Below are 18,387 nucleotides of genomic sequence, written 5' to 3'. Positions count from 1 at the left end.
ATGTAACGGAATGAGCAGTGGATTAAACGTTTTCAGATATATATTCAAATATTGTTATTTGGTGGCTTTATTTCCGCAAATGAACTACAAGGGAGATAACTCACTGACTTCTTGTAAAACATCTGGTTTGGGTTAAATCTCAGAGGACCACATGGGGTCATACTTATTTCCAACAAGTATTTACAGGAAAGAAAACGGAACTTGTTGTCGCATTTATTGTAATAAATGGGATTATGCAAATTAGACAAATTTCCCAAACTGAAATTGCTTGGGACTTTTAGTATGTTGTTCTTGGGACCTTGTAGAAATGTATTGTGGTGAAATAAAGTATGTTGCAATTTGTTCCAAGTGAACCCATTTTTTGCCAGGACTAGAGTGAAACAAGTCTTTCAAACTCATAACCTTAAGGGTATTCATATTGCGTTGTTCAATATATCTTTAAGTGTAGGGGCGTTGGGGTAGTCAAACGTTCACTGGTTACTCCGGACACCCGGGTTCGATTCTATACTCATGGGTACAAAGTGTGAAATCGATTTCTGATGTCCCCCGCCATGATAATGTTGACGTGTTGCTAAAATAGGCAAAAAACATATTCATTCACTCACGCACTCGCTTAAAGTAGATCATTGATCCTATTGTATTGAAAAAGTTCTCCATATTACATTGTTTCTGCAGAGATTCGGTGTAATAGGCTCATCACATGGTATTTAGACAATCATTAGTTGTCAGGAATGTAGTTCTATTTAGTGTAAGCAGTGGTGAAGAGGTTACTATATTTAGTTTCTCGTGTGGTGCGTAATCTTCTGGAATAGTATGGATGGATGTCAAGCTTCATGGAAACATATGGAATATTCTGTGATGTGATGGCACTGTGAAGAAAGTCCTGGAACCTAGTTATCCCATAACAGTCTGCATCCCAGTAATAACTGTACTGATATACAACAATCAACACTGCAGTAACAACAATATTGTTAGACAACAGTCAGCACTGCAGTAATAACAATACTGTAACACAGTTATACAACAGTCAGCACTCCAGTAGCAATAATACTGTTATTCAGATATACAACAATCAACACTGCAGTAACAACAATACTGTTGTACAACAGTCATCACTGCAGTAACAAGAATACTGTTATACATCAGTCAGCACTCCAGTAGCAACAATACTGTCATTCAGTAATACAACATTCAACACTGCAGTAACAACAACACTGTTATACAAGAGTCATACAGTCATACACCAGTCAGCACTCCAGTAACAAAACTACTGTTATACTGTTATACAACAGTCAGAACTCCAGTAGCAATAATACTGTCTTACAATTATACAACAGTCAACACTGCAGTAATAACAATACTGTCGTACAGTTATACATCAGTCGGCACTCCAGTAGCAACAATAGTCATTCAGTTATACAACAGTCAACACTGCAGTAACAACAGTACTGACATACAAATATGCATCAGTCAGCACTCCAGTAGCAATAATACTGTCTTACACTTATACATCAGTCAGCACTCCAGTAGCAACAATACTGTCATTCAGTTATACAACAGTCAACACTGCAGTAACAACAATACTGTTATACAGTAATACATCAGTCAGCACTGCAGTAGCAACAATACTGTCATACAGTTATACATCAGTCAGTACTGCAGTAACAACAACACTATTATGCAACAGTCAGCACTCCAGTAACAACAGCACTGTTATACAGTTATACAACAGTCAACACTGCAGTAACAACAGTACTGTCATACAAATATACATCAGTCCGCGTTCCCGTAGCAATAATACTGTCTTACAGTTATACAACAGTCAACACTGCAGTAACAACAATACTGTCATACAGTTATACAACAGTCAGCACTCCAGTAACAACAGTACTGACATACAGTTATACATCAGTCAGTACTCATGTAGTAATTATACTGCCATTCAGTTATACAAAAATCAACACTGCAGTAACAACAATACTGTCATTCAGTTATACAACAGTAAACACTGCAGTAACAACAATACTGTTATACAGCAGTCAACACTGCAGTAACAACAATACTGTTATACAGCAGTCAACACTGCAGTAACAACAATACTGTTATACAGCAGTCAACACTGCAGTAACAACAATACTGTTATACAGCAGTCAACACTGCAGTAACAACAATACTGTTATACAGTTGTACATCAGTCAGCACTCCAGTAGCAACAGTTCTGTTATACAACAGTCAACACTGCAGTAACAACAATACTGTCATAAAGTTCTTCAACAGTCAGCACTCCAGTAACAATATTACTGTTATACAGTTGTACATCAGTCAGCACTCCAGTAGCAACAGTACTGTTATACAACAGTCAACACTGTAGTAACAACAATACTGTTATACAACAGTCAGCTCAGCAGTAGCAACAATACTGTCATTCAGTTATACAACAGTCAACACTGCAGTAACAAAATATTGTTATACAACAGTCAGTACTCCAGTAGCAACACTACTGTCATACAGTTATACAACAGTCAGCACTCCAGTAGCAACACTACTGTCATTCAGTTATACAACAGTCAACACTGCAGTAACAACAATACAGTTATACAAGAGTCAGCACTCCAGTAACAACAATAATGTTATAGAGTTAAACAACAGTCAGCACTCATGTAACAATAGTACTGTCATTCAGTTATACAACAGTAAACACTGCAGTAACAACAATACTGTTAATCAACAGTCAACACTGCAGTAACAACAGTACTGTTATACAACAGTCAACACTGCAGTAACAACAATACTGTCATACAGTTATACAACAGTCAACACTGCCGTCACAACAATACTGTTATGCAGTTATACAACAGTCAACACTGCCGTCACAACAATACTGTTATACATCAGTCAGCACTTCAGTATCAACAATAATGTCATTCAGTTATACAACAGTCAACACTGCCGTCACAACAATACTATTATACATCAGTCAGCACTTCAGTGACAACAATACTGTAATACAGTTACACAACAGTCAGAACCCCAGTCAACAACAATACTGTTATACCGTAATACAACAGTCAGCACCCCAGTCAACAACAATACTGTTATACCGTAATACGACAGTCAGCACCCCAGTCAACAACAATACTGTTATACCGTAATACAACAGTCAGCACCCCAGTCAACAACAATACTGTTATACCGTAATACGACAGTCAGCACCCCAGTCAACAACAATACTGTTAGACCGTAATACGACAGTCAGCACCCCAGTCAACAACAATACTGTTATACCGTAATATGACAGTCAGCACCCCAGTCAACAACAATACTGTTATACCGTAATACGACAGTCAGCACCCCTGTCAACAACAATACTGTTATACCGTAATACGACAGTCAGCACCCCAGTCAACAACAATACTGTTATACCGTAATACGACAGTCAGCACCCCAGTCAACAACAATACTGTTATACCGTAATACGACAGTCAGCACCCCAGTCAACAACAATACTGTTGTACAGTAATACAACAGTCAACACTCAAGCCAACACAAATCGACGATTGAACAAAACTCTTGCAAGTTAATCAGTTCTCTAACCATGTCATGGATGTCATGTGTAAATAAAGCGACAAAACCCTTTCCATAGCCAATAGAAATCTCTGCATAAAGCAGGGTCGATGTTCATGAGTCACTGTCAAAACGTATTGATACCAGGCGTTAAACAAACGTTGAGAATGGTACTGGGTGCACCTGCCCTCTGTACAGTGTGCACGTCAGGGGTAAACACGCCTCTGTGGACAACATTTGACGCTTGAACCGGTGACTCGACTTCTGACTATGGACCTGTTCCTTGATGCAACAGAGCGACAACCAAGACGAAGTCTGCACCACCCGTGTGTCTTTTAGTATATAGCCTTGAACGCCTTCAGTCAATTCAACTGCATACCCTGATAAGCTTCAGAACCTATACGATAACACTGACATGACATGTTACAGGTGTAGCCCTGCCCTACTTTAGTGCACAATCGACAAAATCCGCGTTACCTTCCAGTGGAGATTAAGTCGTGCTGTAGAGTGCTGATTGATTGCTGATGATTATGTTGTAGGGACACTAGCTCGGCACAGTGACAGTGTTGGGTAAGCCGATGCCCACGTATTCGTAGTTACAAAACCACTTACTACAGAAAGCGAAATGCAGCATGCCAACATCACCGCAGATCAACGTTGACATAAGACAGTGCGGATTAACATACCAACGTGGGGGACTTGAAGGAATGAACTATTCAGGGTTTGTCGCGCTATCGCTGGCCTACTTTTCTGCAGGCCAGTCAATGAGGAAAACAGTGGGACTCACGGCGGCCATTTTGTGAACTTGAATGTAGGTAGTTGTGTGAAGCCTATGTATGGCACGTCGGGATATTACTGGAAAACTCCTTGAATGGAAACAACATTCTCCTTTCTATTTATGTTTGTTTGTTGTTTCATTCAGCAGTATTCCATCTACATGATGGCGGAGTGTAAATAATCGAGTCTAGGGCCAGACAATCCTGTGATCATGAGCATCAACAAGCAAGGGGTTGCTGAAGATGAATTCAAACCCGGATCTCAACGGGTCTCTTTGTACTTATATTTTTAGATCTATCTATAAGAATTGTATTAGCAAAATATAACTTGTAACAGTGTAATCTTAACAATTGGATGACAACGTGTAGTTGTTTTTGTTTTTTTCTTTCAGGAGTTATTGTCTACATGCTGAAATGCTTGGATCGTCGTTGCTGATCATATTGCGTAAGTGCACAGGGTACCACAACCTTAATTGCTATGTTTACCCTTTTCAGTTAACTAAATGTATATACTTTTTTAAATGACATGGCAAAAGGTGACTTTTGGCTGTCAACGTGTTTATTCTATCAAAGCAAAGTTTCAATACAGATGCAAGTATATTTGTTAACCCATAGCAATAGCTCGGTAGAACAAGGTCGCTTATCTGATACTTGAATGATGATTGACAGAAGATGAAATCCATTATTCAACCCTGTCTTCATACATGTATGTACACTCAAAATGAGCGCCAACAGGTCGAACAAGATTATAAAACTGATACATTAAAGAAAGAGGAGAGACGTCTAAATCCACAATTCAACCTTGTCTTCATACATGAATCCACACGAGAACCCATCCAGACTGTGTGTTTGTATAGTTACCTTGTTTTGTTTAACTAGGCTGAGGTCGACCTGTCTTATATGTATGTCTTGAAGAGTGGAATTGGGCTACCATCAGTAACCAAAGTCCATACTCATAGTCATGTGATCTTTCTATGAGTGACTTTGGCTCAACACTGTTTTGAAGGACATGTGCACTTAATGTGGGAGGATATTCCTACGTGAAGCAGGTCTTTGATGTTTGGTACTGAGATGAAACCCACGGACAGGATGTGGTGCTGGCAAACCTGGACACATGATCAGTGCGAATCTGGGAAACCCACCTACGTGCCTTAACTCCCTACGTGGTTGGGGCCTTCATGACCCCGATCTATTGACTACTGACAGATATTCTCACCAGCCTAGTCATGCAAGCTTCAAACACGTCGGCAATATGGTAGACATGTATCGCATTCAACTTCTGTTTTCAGTTTCTGCACTACAGGGTGTCCCAGTGTGCGAGTGGGGCAAGTATGGACACAACTGTGACCGACTATGTTCAGATCACTGTAGACTTCATCCTGTCAGAAACCTTCGACCCTGTCAAAAAGATACTGGGAAGTGTTCAGAAGGGTGTGTTCGCGGTCAGCATGGTGACCAATGTGATCAACTTTGTAGCCCGAACTGCATCAAAAACTCGTGCATTCAACTCAACGGGGGATGTACCATCGGGTGTATAGAAGGATACAGTGGATATTTCTGTAACATAACAACAGGTACGCAAATACAGACAACAGTGCACAGATACTGTTCTATAAACAGATTCTGATGTTAGTATTTTTATCTTACCTTTTGTATCTTTTTTTCTGTTTATGAGATTATTGTTATGTCTTTAGTTGAGATGAACTTTCAAGTGATGATTAGTAGAGCACTTTCATTTGCCTGTTTTCTTTGAGACTTTTGCAGCACTTTCTACACGAGAAAAATGCTCACTTATTCGATTCCTTTTCACTGTTGGTTGCACAGATACGTGTGATTATATTTATGTGTTTAAAACACAAAACTCATTCAAGGGAAGTAACTCTTCTCTCTTGAAAACTTGATCCAACTATTGCCCACATTAACTTCAAATGAATGTTTGTTTTCAGTTTCTGCAGTACAGGGTGTCCCAGTGTGCGAGTGGGGCAAGTATGGACACAACTGTGACCGACTATGTTCAGATCACTGTAGACTTCATCCTGTCAGAAACCTTCGACACTGTCAAAAAGATACTGGGAAGTGTTCAGAAGGGTGTGTTCGTGGTCGGCATGGTGACCACTGTGATCAACTTTGTAGCCCGAACTGCATCAACAACTCGTGCATCCAACTCAACGGGGGATGTACCATTGGGTGTATAAATGGATCCAGTGGATATTTCTGTAACATATCAACAGGATCACAGATACAAACAACAGGTACGCTGATACTGTTCTAAACACAGATTCTGATATCAGTGTTTTTGTATGATTTTATCTCTCAAGTTTTATATCTCAGACTAATTTGGTAAACCAGTATACGTACATTCCTGACAGAGCTAAAAGACTAATTGAACCGCATTATTCTTTCTACACCGCAAACAATCCCTAAATGGCATGTATACATTTAAAAATCATGTTTTATAAAAGCACAACAGGCTTTCATAACATTATCGTAATATATCGCGGATGTCACAAAATTATTCTACCATAACCAACTCTGTAAAGGCCATTAACACAATAATGGTTTCACTGCAAAAAAAACCTTGCATTCAGGAGTACAACATGTAAACATTCACAATTCATCCATGGTATAGCTTAATGGTTAAAGTATGTACGTCTAAATACATCCCGTACTTATCGTGTTTGAGATTATTAATTTTTAAACTTATCATATCTCACCTTTTGCATTTTTCCCTTCTTCTTCCATCTTATGAGGAAACCATGTTTCCAGCTTCTGAAATAAAAAAATCACCCGAATACCACTGCATCTCTATGGTTACGTCCAGAAGCAAAGTCAATTGAGTGTTTGCCACGTAGGGCAAGTCTGTATGAACTGACCACGTGTACACATCTGCCAATTCATTCTCTTTCTCATTGCTACTGTGTGGTGACATGTTTTGACTTGATCGTTGTACCAAGGCGGGAGATTCGTCTAAGAAATCTAAGGCCAGCTCTTCACTTCCATCTGAGGAACCTTTCTTTCTGTCATAGATGAGACTTTCTTGTACATTTTTCTCACAGATGATTTGTCAAATCCCGACCTGTTGAACACTCCAACTCAAGTCAATGTCCCTCGGTATAACAGACCGATCCTTATAATGCTCTCGTTCAACGCACGTCAATATCCAATCGATGAACACTCCAACTCATGTCGATGTCTGCTCGGTATAATAGACCATTCCTGATCAAGCTCTCGTTCAAGGGACCAGTCGCTCCGCTCCATTCAAACTACATCACTTCGTATCAGTTAGTTCCGCTCCTCTGGCTGAACGTGATAAGGCCGTCCGTACTTCTACACCCGGGACCCTCCTGATCGTCACGATTCGGATCGACGATTGTCTGCTAAGAAGAGGGATTGGCTCTCCCTCTCTTAAGATCGATGTTCCCACCTCCCAGGGTCGACGTTCCCACCTTCCAGAATCGGCGTTCCCGCTCGCAGGATCGTCGTTCCCACTCACAGGATTGGAATTCTCGCTCCAAGGAATGGCACTCTCGAGCGGGTCACCCAAGGGTTCCTGACAACTTCCTGCGCTACTACCGGCTACCTTCTTCTCCTCTCCACCAACTTTCTATTGAATGTCTCTTGTGTGACAAAAAGCCTGACCTTCTAAATCTAAGGATCGTCGTTCTGTCAACACATTGAGAATGCAAACGTCGGAGCCATTCCCGAACCCACCTCGTTCCGTTCACAGATTGACAGATTGTATTCCCTCCAGGTCAGCTGCCCCGGACACCTGTTTACCTATCCTGCGCTCGAATTGGGATAACCAGGATCTTACAAAAAAGTACAGAACCATCGTTTGACTCCCTCATGAAAGCCATATCTACTGTCTTACTACAACGTTCAGGTCCTCCATTGACTTCTCAGACTACAGATGCTGATCTGGTTCCGGTTGCCTCCCACTCAATCCCTCCAGGATCGGGCGCTTCGGCCTCTGCTTCACGTGACCCTAGTCTACAGGTTCAACCAACTGACAGCCGACGCCCACCGCGAGGCAACCGGAACCGCATTTGTTAGCGTGGGATCCTGGATTTCCTCTCTCACCATTCTGGCTCCAATTAAAAGATCAGGAAAAGAAAGATCGGAACTATCCCCAATTTATTCCTGCCCAGCACGATCCTCGTAAATTTCTCTCATCCTGGCCTAATCCCTTTTGCGGGCATGGAAGAGGACAACAGCGCTCGAGACACTTCTCAGGTTGATCCATCACCTTTACCAGACCCAAGGGCTCCGATGAACTTTTTAGAGATGGAGGTTTACCAGGAAACTGACTCCTTTTCAAAACAACGCGACTGGGAGCTTCCGCCTCCATCCGTTCCCGTTACAGCAACGTCCGTAGGCGGAATACTGGGGCTATTTGTTAGCAATTGGACTATTGTTGCAGACCCCTTTGTGACACAACTATGATGTTCCAATCTCTACAGAGAACGTATCAGGCCAGGTAATTACCAACGTGAATTGACGCTGTAGGTATGTCACTAGCAAAAACGTTATCAAATGTCTCCGCACACTTCCCTGGGCACACTTCACCATCTTCCGCTCTGCGACGACCTACTCCTTCAACGTCACTCTCTGTGGTTCCATCCATCAATTCCAACGCTACATCTCTGCGTTTGGGTCATCTCCAGAAATCTCTATTCGCCAAAGGTTTCTCCCAGTGGTTAGCAAAGGCCATCACTGCATCAGCTGAATGTTTTTATTTCCGAAGCTGGAAACATGGTTCAAGCACGTTTCCACACAAGATCGGAGAAGAAGGAAGAAATGCAAATTATGAGATACGATAAGAATATTTTATATACAATTTATCCTTAAATTTTCAATTCTGTTTTCATTATGGACTAACTAACAAGTAATGGTTAATAGATTACATTTCATTAAGTTGTGTTCATTTAGACTTTTGCAGGACTTTCTACTCGAGAAATATGCACACTTATTAGATTCCTTTTCCATGTGATAATATTTATGAGTTTAAAACACAGAACTTCATTCAAGAGAAGTAAATCTTCTCTCTTGAGAGTTTAATCCAACCATTATCCACATTAACTTCAAATAAACTTCTGCTTTCAGTTTCTGCAGTACAGGGTGTCACGGTGTGCGAGTGGGGCAAGTATGGACACAACTGTGATCAACTTTGTAGCCCGAACTGCATGGGCACCAAGTGCAACCAACCCAACGGGGAATGTACCCTCGGGTGCATAGATGGATACACTGGGCAATTCTGTAACAGAACAACAGGATCACAGATACAGACAACAGGTACTGGAGTCAGTTCTATAAACAGATCTATAAAAGAGTTGAGTCAGGACATAGGTACTTAGTATAGATGTTAAAAAGATGGCATTCAGCAGATTGGCAGCTCCTAGTTTCATACGACTATTTGGATATTATATGTAAATGTACATCATGTTTTGACATAAATCCAACCATACTTTTATTTGGTTTTACGCCAATAGTTTATTAATTTTTACGGGATGCAATATGTGAACTCCTCACTTAAATGCGCGACAATAGTGACACCCAAGGATGAGAAATGTTACTGTATACGAATGAGCTTACTTCCTTTGCACCGACTGTACAAGTGAGATGTTTTTGTTACACTAATGACATACTTATATAACGATACTGTCATAACAAAAAATAAAATGATTAAACTAATACTAATTTAGTCGGACAAGATAACATTGGAATTTCAATGTAGTAATTAACAGTGTGTGTCGAATACTTCATCTGATTGTAAGCCATTGAAAGCCACCCAGTCAGAGGGTGGTAACATAACAGGAACGAGCTCCGTTGAAATTACTGATAAGAGCTGTTAAAACAACCAACAAAACCTCGCAAGTCACCTTGGTAATTGAGAAGAAAATGGGCTGCGATTTAGAGACATAAAATAATAGAGGACATGTTGGATGTTACCTGGCAACGTTTCAGCATTTATGAGTGGCAGAGCAAGACGACGGCCAGTTATGCGTGTCGCCATGTTGCACATGCCGCGAGGCTCAAGCCTGGCACTGAGAACAACACTCTTATTGCTCATTGCTTATTATATTGAGCAATGGTGCTGAGAGCAGCTCAGGCCCCAGCTCAGGACAAACTACAAGACACGCTTCATTGGACAGCTCACGGGAACCGAGCTTGAAAGGAGAACTGGCTGAAATACAAGGCATGAGGAGGGACATGCCAACTAATTTCGAGGAAATGAGCACTATGAAAACTCAAGTAGAGAAAGAGGTACATATTCTATCTGATGAAAATGGTGACTTTCGGGACCAACTTACTAACTTAACTTGTAAAGTGGACATGCTGGATAGCCAGCAGAGAAAGAACATTGTAATTGTTTATAACGCCGAGGAGACATTTAGAGAGATAACAGAAGAGATGTTGATAACATGGAAATACAGGAAGAAACAATATTTGACAGACTGAGTCGGCCACCAGCGAAATCAAGTGGACCAAGGCACGTTCTAGCTACGTTCAGGACTCCAAAACAGGAAGCTACTATCATGAACCAAGTTAAGAAACTGAAAAGGCATAACATAGGGATCTCCGACGATTATAATGATAGAAATAGGTCGACAGTATATTATTAACTTTGCATAGAGTTAACAGCAGAATCAATTTTTTTGTGTCCAGTGTCTATTCTAGGCAGGTGTAAGAGACAGTATCTTATCAAAGTATTATTGTGTCCATCCAAACCAGCAAAAACTAAAAATGCTGTTCTTCAGCTCAAATCCGTCTTTACTTAACAGTCTAGGGAAATATATACTGAACATAAAAGTTCCTGTGACATTGAATTTCGGTTTGCAACAGATAAAAGACTCCTTTGTAAGTGGTTTAATTTGCCATACTGACTTCAGAAAATGCGTGATTTCATAAAGAAAACCATGAACATGCCAAAATGTCAATCTACAAATCAATAGGGTGTGTCCACCTCTGTTTGCGATGCAAGCAACACATCTTCGTCTCATGGTATGGACCAGTCTCGCAAAATGTGCTGTGGGATATCTGTCTATATCTGCTGGAGCATGTTTCGAAGTTACTGGAGTGTTTGTGGAACACGTGGTTGACGTCGAAGGTGCCGATCCATCTCATCCCACATGGGCTCGATTGGTGAGAGATCTGGGGAGCGAGCCGGCCAGGGGATGACATTCACGTTGTTTTATTGAAGAGAATCCTGAACAAGACGATCAATATGAGTCTGGGCGTTGAAAGGTAATGCCTGTCCCATGACGACGCAAAAACGGTAGAACAACAGGGCCGATGATCTCGTTGAGATTTCCCTCTACCGCTATCAAACGGGTCCTCTGTCTTGCTGTAATCCCACCCCATACCATAACACTGCCGACCCCGTACCGATATTCTTCCATGACACAATGATTGACGTAACGTTCACCTCGACGTCGGTACACTTGAATCCGTCCATCGCTGTGGCTTAGGTGAAAACGAGACTCGTCAGTGAATAGAACTTGTCCCCACTGCATGGCCGTCAAACTTAGACGCTGTCTGCACCACTGTAAACGTGCTTGGCGGTTTACTGTCAAAATGGGACATCTGGCGGGTCTTCTGGCGACAATCCCTGCACATCTGAGGCGCCGACGTACGGTTTGTGAAGATATTCGTCGAAGGCCAGGGGTGCTTCTTGCAGTCACTGTTGCTGGCTGGAATCGATTTCGTAGATGTGTTGTTCGCATCCAGTTGTCTTGTGGATTATTGGTTACGCATGGCCTGCCACTCCGAGGATGGTCTCTGACTGCATTCGTCTGTTGCCAACGTTGTCATAAACACCAAATGATGTTTCTGTGGACGTTAAATTGTCTTGCAACATCACGTTGACTTGATCCTGCTTCAAGCATACCAATGGCTCAGAGACGCTCATTTTCGGAAAGGCGTGACATTTCGTAATGTTGAATATTTGCGTAATTTTGTTGTTTTTCTGAGTGGTTGTTGTCAGCACGATGCTAAACAATGCATATGGAATACGGTTAACGCGCATGATTTTATACCCATTCTTTGGTAGTGAAATGCATGGGGCTTGCATAAAAGTCAACTTTTGCATGGAATGCATGCTTTTCTGTAGCAGCTGCGTTTTTGTGACTTGATTCCATACATGTCCTACAATATTGAAAACCAAACTTTACTTGTTTGAAAAATACACTAAAATATTGGTGTCACAGGAACTTTTGTTGTTGAGTAAGTTTTCTTAGCGCTTAAGTAGTAATACTGTCCACTATTTGTACATCATCGTGTGCGCGCGCGCGCGCGCATGTGTGTGTGTGTGTCTGTGAGTGTGTGAGTATATACAATAGAACATAGATATTTGTTATTTATCTTTTAACAAGACTTCATCAACAAAGAAGGTCATAACACTTCATATTTTTTATCTGTGTGGAAGGAAAATAGTGTTTATAATCAAAGCTGATCGGCATATCATTGAGAGGCCTGATTTAAGGAACGACTATTAGCACTTTGACTATGACAGAGGGAAGCAAGTCTTTCAAAGAAGAAGTAATAAACTTAAGGGGGTGTATATTGAGTATATAGATAGAGAATCTCACCCGAGTGTCTCTTGATATCAAATATATCAACACGAGTTGATAAAAGTGGAAGAATTCCGAGGCTTGAGGAGGATTTTTCCCACTTTTATCAACGAGTGTTGATATATTTGATATCAAAAGACACGAGGGTGAGATTTTATTAATCATACAACATCAGTCTTCCAATTTTTTCAATTTGTAGACAGTAATTAGCAGTGTTTTCAGTGTAAAAAGTACTGCAGTAGCAGAGCCATTAGTGATATCCTTTGATTGTGATGTCATGGTAACCAGTGACGTCATAATTGTCTGCAAAGCATTGTGATGTAATTTCATTGCAGCGATATCTACAGTGTAGATATCGCTTGATCTATTTCAAGCGATATCTCCTGTGGGAGCCAGTTTTGGATGATAAGACAGACTATGTCCTCATACTGTGTTTGTTTGTTGCAGGTGAGGGGCACATTAGACAGATTAATTAGTCATCTTGTGTTTGTTTGTTACAAGTGAGGGGCACATAAGAGAGACTAATTAGTCATATTGTGTTTGTTTGTTACAGGTGAGGGGCACATAAGACGGATAAATTAGTCATATTGTGTTTGTTTGTTACAGGTGAGGGGCACATCAGACAGACTAATTAGTCATATTGTGTTTGTTTGTGAGGTGAGGGGCACATAAGACGGATTAATTAGTCATATTGTGTTTGTTTGTTACAGGTGAGGGGCACATAAGACGGATTAATTAGTCATATTGTGTTTGTTAGTTGCAGGTGAGGGGCACATAAGACGGATTTATTAGTCATATTGTGTTTGTTTGTTACAGGTGAGGGGCACATAAGACGGATTAATTAGTCATATTGTGTTTGTTGCAGGTGAGGGGCACATAAGACGGATTTATTAGTCATATTGTGTTTGTTTGTTACAGGTGAGGGGCACAAAAGACGGATTAATAAGTCATATTGTTTTTGTTTGTTACAGGTGAGGGGCACATTAGACACACTAATTAGTCATATTGTGTTTGTTTGTTACAGGTGAGGGGCACATAAGACGGATTAATTAGTCATATTGTGTTTGTTTGTTACAGGTGAGGGGCACATAAGACGGATTAATTAGTCATATTGTGTTTGTTGCAGGTGAGGGGCACATAAGACGGATTTATTAGTCATATTGTGTTTGTTTGTTACAGGTGAGGGGCACATAAGACGGATTAATAAGTCATATTGTGTTTGTTTGTTACAGGTGAGGGGCACATAAGACAGATTTATTAGTCATATTGTGTTTGTTTGTTACAGGTGAGGGGCACATAAGACACACTAATTAGTCATATTGTGTTTGTTTGTTACAGGTGAGGGGCACATAAGACGGATTAATTAGTCATATTGTGTTTGTTTGTTACAGGTGAGGGACACAACAGGCAGACTTTTTAGTCATATTGTGTTTGTTTGTTGCAGGTGAAGGGCACATTAACCTGAGTATGCAGTTGATGTGGATATTACTGGTATTCTTTATCTTTTCGACAATTTGTTGCTGGAAGAGGTGAGTTTACTTTTTGTGAGTCGGGTGCTAACCTACTTCAGCATCTACTTTATGATCCGTTCAGTTTGTTCAGTGATACTTTGACATATTTTCCATGGATATAATGTTGTACTAGAATCACAAGATTTCAGGTTTATTAATACACAAATATTATTCTTTATCATATAATGGGTAGGTTTCTCGGCAGGATAAAGCCAACGGATAAAAACGATATCCGTTGGGCTCATTTAAGAATTGACCTTCACTTTGTGTGAGTTCATTGGAGTATGAACCTTCATAGAGTGAGGGCCAAACTGTATGAACGTCGGAGCTTGCCAAGGCTCGCTAAATACAATGTTTATTCCTAATGCAGGATATTTACCATCCCCAAACACACTCGTGTGATAACCTCTATATATTTACCATGTTGCTATCAGTTATGGCAATTGTATCCGGTCGTTCATTGATGACAATTTTCATTCAACACATGACATGGTTTTACTGACAAATTTGAATACGCATTTGTGTGGGGTAACCCGAAGGTGTTTGTGTATACGAGGAAATGTCAAGCAGGTGCCCTGTGCATTAATAACTAAATCTATTTTCAGTGCTGGATGTAGAAGAAGGTTTGACAAATGGTTTACACGGCTTATCAGAAGGTAAAACATGCGGTAGTATCTTTTCTAAAAGATTGTTGGTAGTGTTAGTGAAGAGGTGGGTGAGTAAGTTTGATGTAACGCCGCATTCAGCAGTAGTTCAGTTATATCACGACGTCTCAGCTTGATGTGGGAGGAAAGCTGAAATATAGATATTCTTTATTTCCTCCACCTGAATGAAGATTACAGCACGCAGATATAATTATGTTACATGTTTAACATGAATAGGGGGTTTATTTACACATGTTCATAAACTTACAAATTTTAAGCAGGTATCGCCATTTCCTTATAAAGCCACTACCATTAATTATTACTTCTGCCTACACATCCCTTTCTGGTTCCATAATACATTCTATTGGACATCCACCAAGTAAAAACGCAAGAATGACATCATCCTCTTTCTCCCAGACCTTAACAAAAGTATTTACCTCCAGGACATCACATATGGTGTTAAAAAGTACATTTCGGTCATTCATATTGATCGTACAAGACATAAACACGTCATTTACAATATCATTGGCAACAGTTTTAGAAGAGCATTCTCTAGAGACAATTTCAGCTGATCCATAGAATACAAGTCTTGCAATATTAGTTAATAATGGTCATACTCCTCCAAGGCTAGTTTCCAGACTCACAGCTTAGTGGTAGTGTATTTTCTGACAGGTGGTAATATTTTAAGCAGGGGTCTAATTTCGTGACCTTTAGGCCTCTGGTGCCCTACATTATTACTGTATTAGCCCTATATTACCATCTTACCGAGACAAGGGAGTTAACTGACTATAAAAGTGCAGTTTCCACCCTTGCCAAACTAGGCTAGAATTCCTGGGATCAACCGTAGCGCCACCAGTGGTTATTACGAGTTATGTTCCTTCTAAGCCTTTCCTATGGACCAATCAGATTCCACCTCTCGTATCACTTACATTTCTTTCAAACAAAATGGTGGCGCCCAGTCAAAACGATCTGATTGATAATCAAGATCTATATTGTGATAAAACGGGTCTTACATAGCGAAGTGCATCAAGTCACGTGAGCACCTTGATTAAAAACATGAAAAGACTTGGAAAATATCTGTTGACAACAACAAACACAATATGACTAATTAATCCGTCTTATGTGCCCCTCACCTGTAACAAACAAACACAATATGACTAATTAGTGTGTCTAATGTGCCCCTCACCTGTAACAAACAAAAACAATATGACAACATGCTATGCAAATCCTGCAATCAACAGAAATCTGCACGACATTTTACAAACCGGATTTCGATTTCGGTGTGGGATTTTGATTTGACTGTGCATAGACTCGTTAGCCCAGCCAAAATGTAACTCCATAATACCAGCCTAGTTCGGCAAGGGTGGTAACTGGACTTTTATAGTCAGTTAACTCACTTGCCTCGGGAAGACGTATGTGGCGACCTGGTGTCGATATCTTTATCCTCTATTGTTTCAATATTAGCAACCTGTTCTTAACATTCTGAGCATGTATGTAGTCACATTTTACATCAGGGCAAGGTACAGTTATTGTTTGAAAATAAAGTCCAAACAGATTGCAAATATCCTTTCCCTAGTAACAAGTTTGAGAGTCATAAACAAGCTTTTCAGTATTACCTGTTTAGCGTTTGTAACGCTTTAGCCTTTTGTAGTATTCTTTGACATCTACAGCAGATCTTTATCTTTTTGACAATTTGTTGCTGGAAGAGGTGAGTTTACTTCGTGTGGGTTGGGTGCTAACCTCAGGGGTTGGTGTATACGAGGAAATGTCAAACAGGTACCCTGTGTATTCATAACTAAATCTATTTTCAGTGCTCGATGTATAAGAACGCTTGTCGAATGGTTTACACGGCTTATCAGAAGGTAATTTCCATGAAGACTTGTTCTTTAAAACATGTGGTATTATCTTCTCTAAATGATTGTTGGTAGTGAAAAGGTGGGTGAGTAAGCTTCATTTATAGTAGTTCAGTTATATCACGGCGTGTCAGCTTGATGTGGGAGTAAAGCCGGAAGATAGATAGATAGATAGATAGATAGATAGATAGATAGATATTCTTTATTTCCTCCACTTGAATGAAGATTACATTATGCAGATATAATTATGTTACATGTTTAACATGAATAGGGGTAATATTTACACATTTTCACGTAAGTGACACCCACGGACTTGGTTATGGTGCTGACAAACCTAGACATATAATCAGGGCGATATGGGATTATACCATCCTAGGTTTTCGCCATGCCCAAGGGACACTACTTTGTCACGCGAAAAGGATGCAATTCTGCACAACAAACTGTAGGGTAAACGATGACTGAGCCATATGTGTCCCCTTGTTATTGATAAATACGCCAAAACTTTATTTAAATTTTATCAGTTTTAAATACCTCCTCATTTATTCTTTTTCAGGAATCCAAGGCCTTGTAAGTAGTACAATATATTTTCGTCTAAACATATTCTATTGCAACCAACCAACCAACTGTTTGGGATGTGGACATTCTTGTTTCACATTTACGACTGCCTCTGACATGTGACGGCAATGTCAGGTTACTTGTCTGAATCTAGCAAAGGGAATTCACTATTTCTCAGATTATTTGAGTTGATATTTAACAATTCACACTGCTATCTCTGACAGCCACATAATTCACAATTCTCTCAAGCCACCTACTTGGACAGTTAGGTAAATACAACACAACCAAACAACACACGTTGACAGTATGTCAAATCATAGGTGTCTACTGTAGCCACACATAACGGTCTCTACAGCCATGACAGGCACCCCTAGGTGTCTACTGTAGCCGCACAGACAACAGACTATAACACCAAGTCATGCACCCGTATGTCTCCACAGCAGTAACACATACAACAGACTTTAACACAAAGACGGGCACCCCTATGTCTCCACTGCAGTTACAAAGACACCAGACTATAACACCAAGGCAGGCACCCCTATGTCGCCACTGCAGTTACAAAGACACCAGACTATAACACCAAGACAGGCACCCCTATGTCGCCACTGCAGTAACACAGACAACTTGCTTTAACACCAAGGCAGGCACCCGTAGGTCTCCACTGCAGTAAAAAAAACAGACTTTAACATCAAGACAGGCACCACCATGTCTCTACTGCAGCATCACAGACAACGTGCTTTAACACCAAGACAGGCAGCCCTATGTCTCCAGTGCAGTTACAGTGACACCAGACATTAACACCAAGGCAGGCACCCCCATGTCTCCACTGCAGTAACACAGACATCAGGCTTTAACACCAAGACACGCACCCCTGTGTCTCCACACTAAAACTGTTTGGTAGTGAGGCAGGTGTT

At 40.6% G+C, this 18,387-nt stretch overlaps 1 protein-coding gene across 1 annotated transcript in view; it reads left to right on the top strand.

Moving 5' to 3' along the window:
• Positions 1 to 18,387, top strand: part of LOC139441819 (multiple epidermal growth factor-like domains protein 10) — an 81,733-nt gene that overhangs the window by 55,141 nt on the left and 8,205 nt on the right. The window contains exons 5-11 of the mRNA XM_071222576.1: positions 5,630 to 5,914; positions 6,287 to 6,592; positions 9,444 to 9,632; positions 14,355 to 14,439; positions 15,027 to 15,077; positions 16,877 to 16,927; positions 17,472 to 17,485. Coding sequence (XP_071078677.1) covers positions 5,630 to 5,914; positions 6,287 to 6,592; positions 9,444 to 9,632; positions 14,355 to 14,439; positions 15,027 to 15,077; positions 16,877 to 16,927; positions 17,472 to 17,485 — 981 coding nt within the window. The remainder of the gene's footprint in view (positions 1 to 5,629; positions 5,915 to 6,286; positions 6,593 to 9,443; positions 9,633 to 14,354; positions 14,440 to 15,026; positions 15,078 to 16,876; positions 16,928 to 17,471; positions 17,486 to 18,387) is intronic.

The sequence above is a fragment of the Haliotis cracherodii genome, unplaced genomic scaffold (assembly GCF_022045235.1).
Source record: "Haliotis cracherodii isolate W230 unplaced genomic scaffold, xgHalCrac1.p SCAF_45, whole genome shotgun sequence".
Taxonomy (NCBI): Eukaryota; Metazoa; Mollusca; class Gastropoda; order Lepetellida; family Haliotidae; genus Haliotis; species Haliotis cracherodii.
This window is presented reverse-complemented; position numbering and strand designations above follow the sequence as displayed.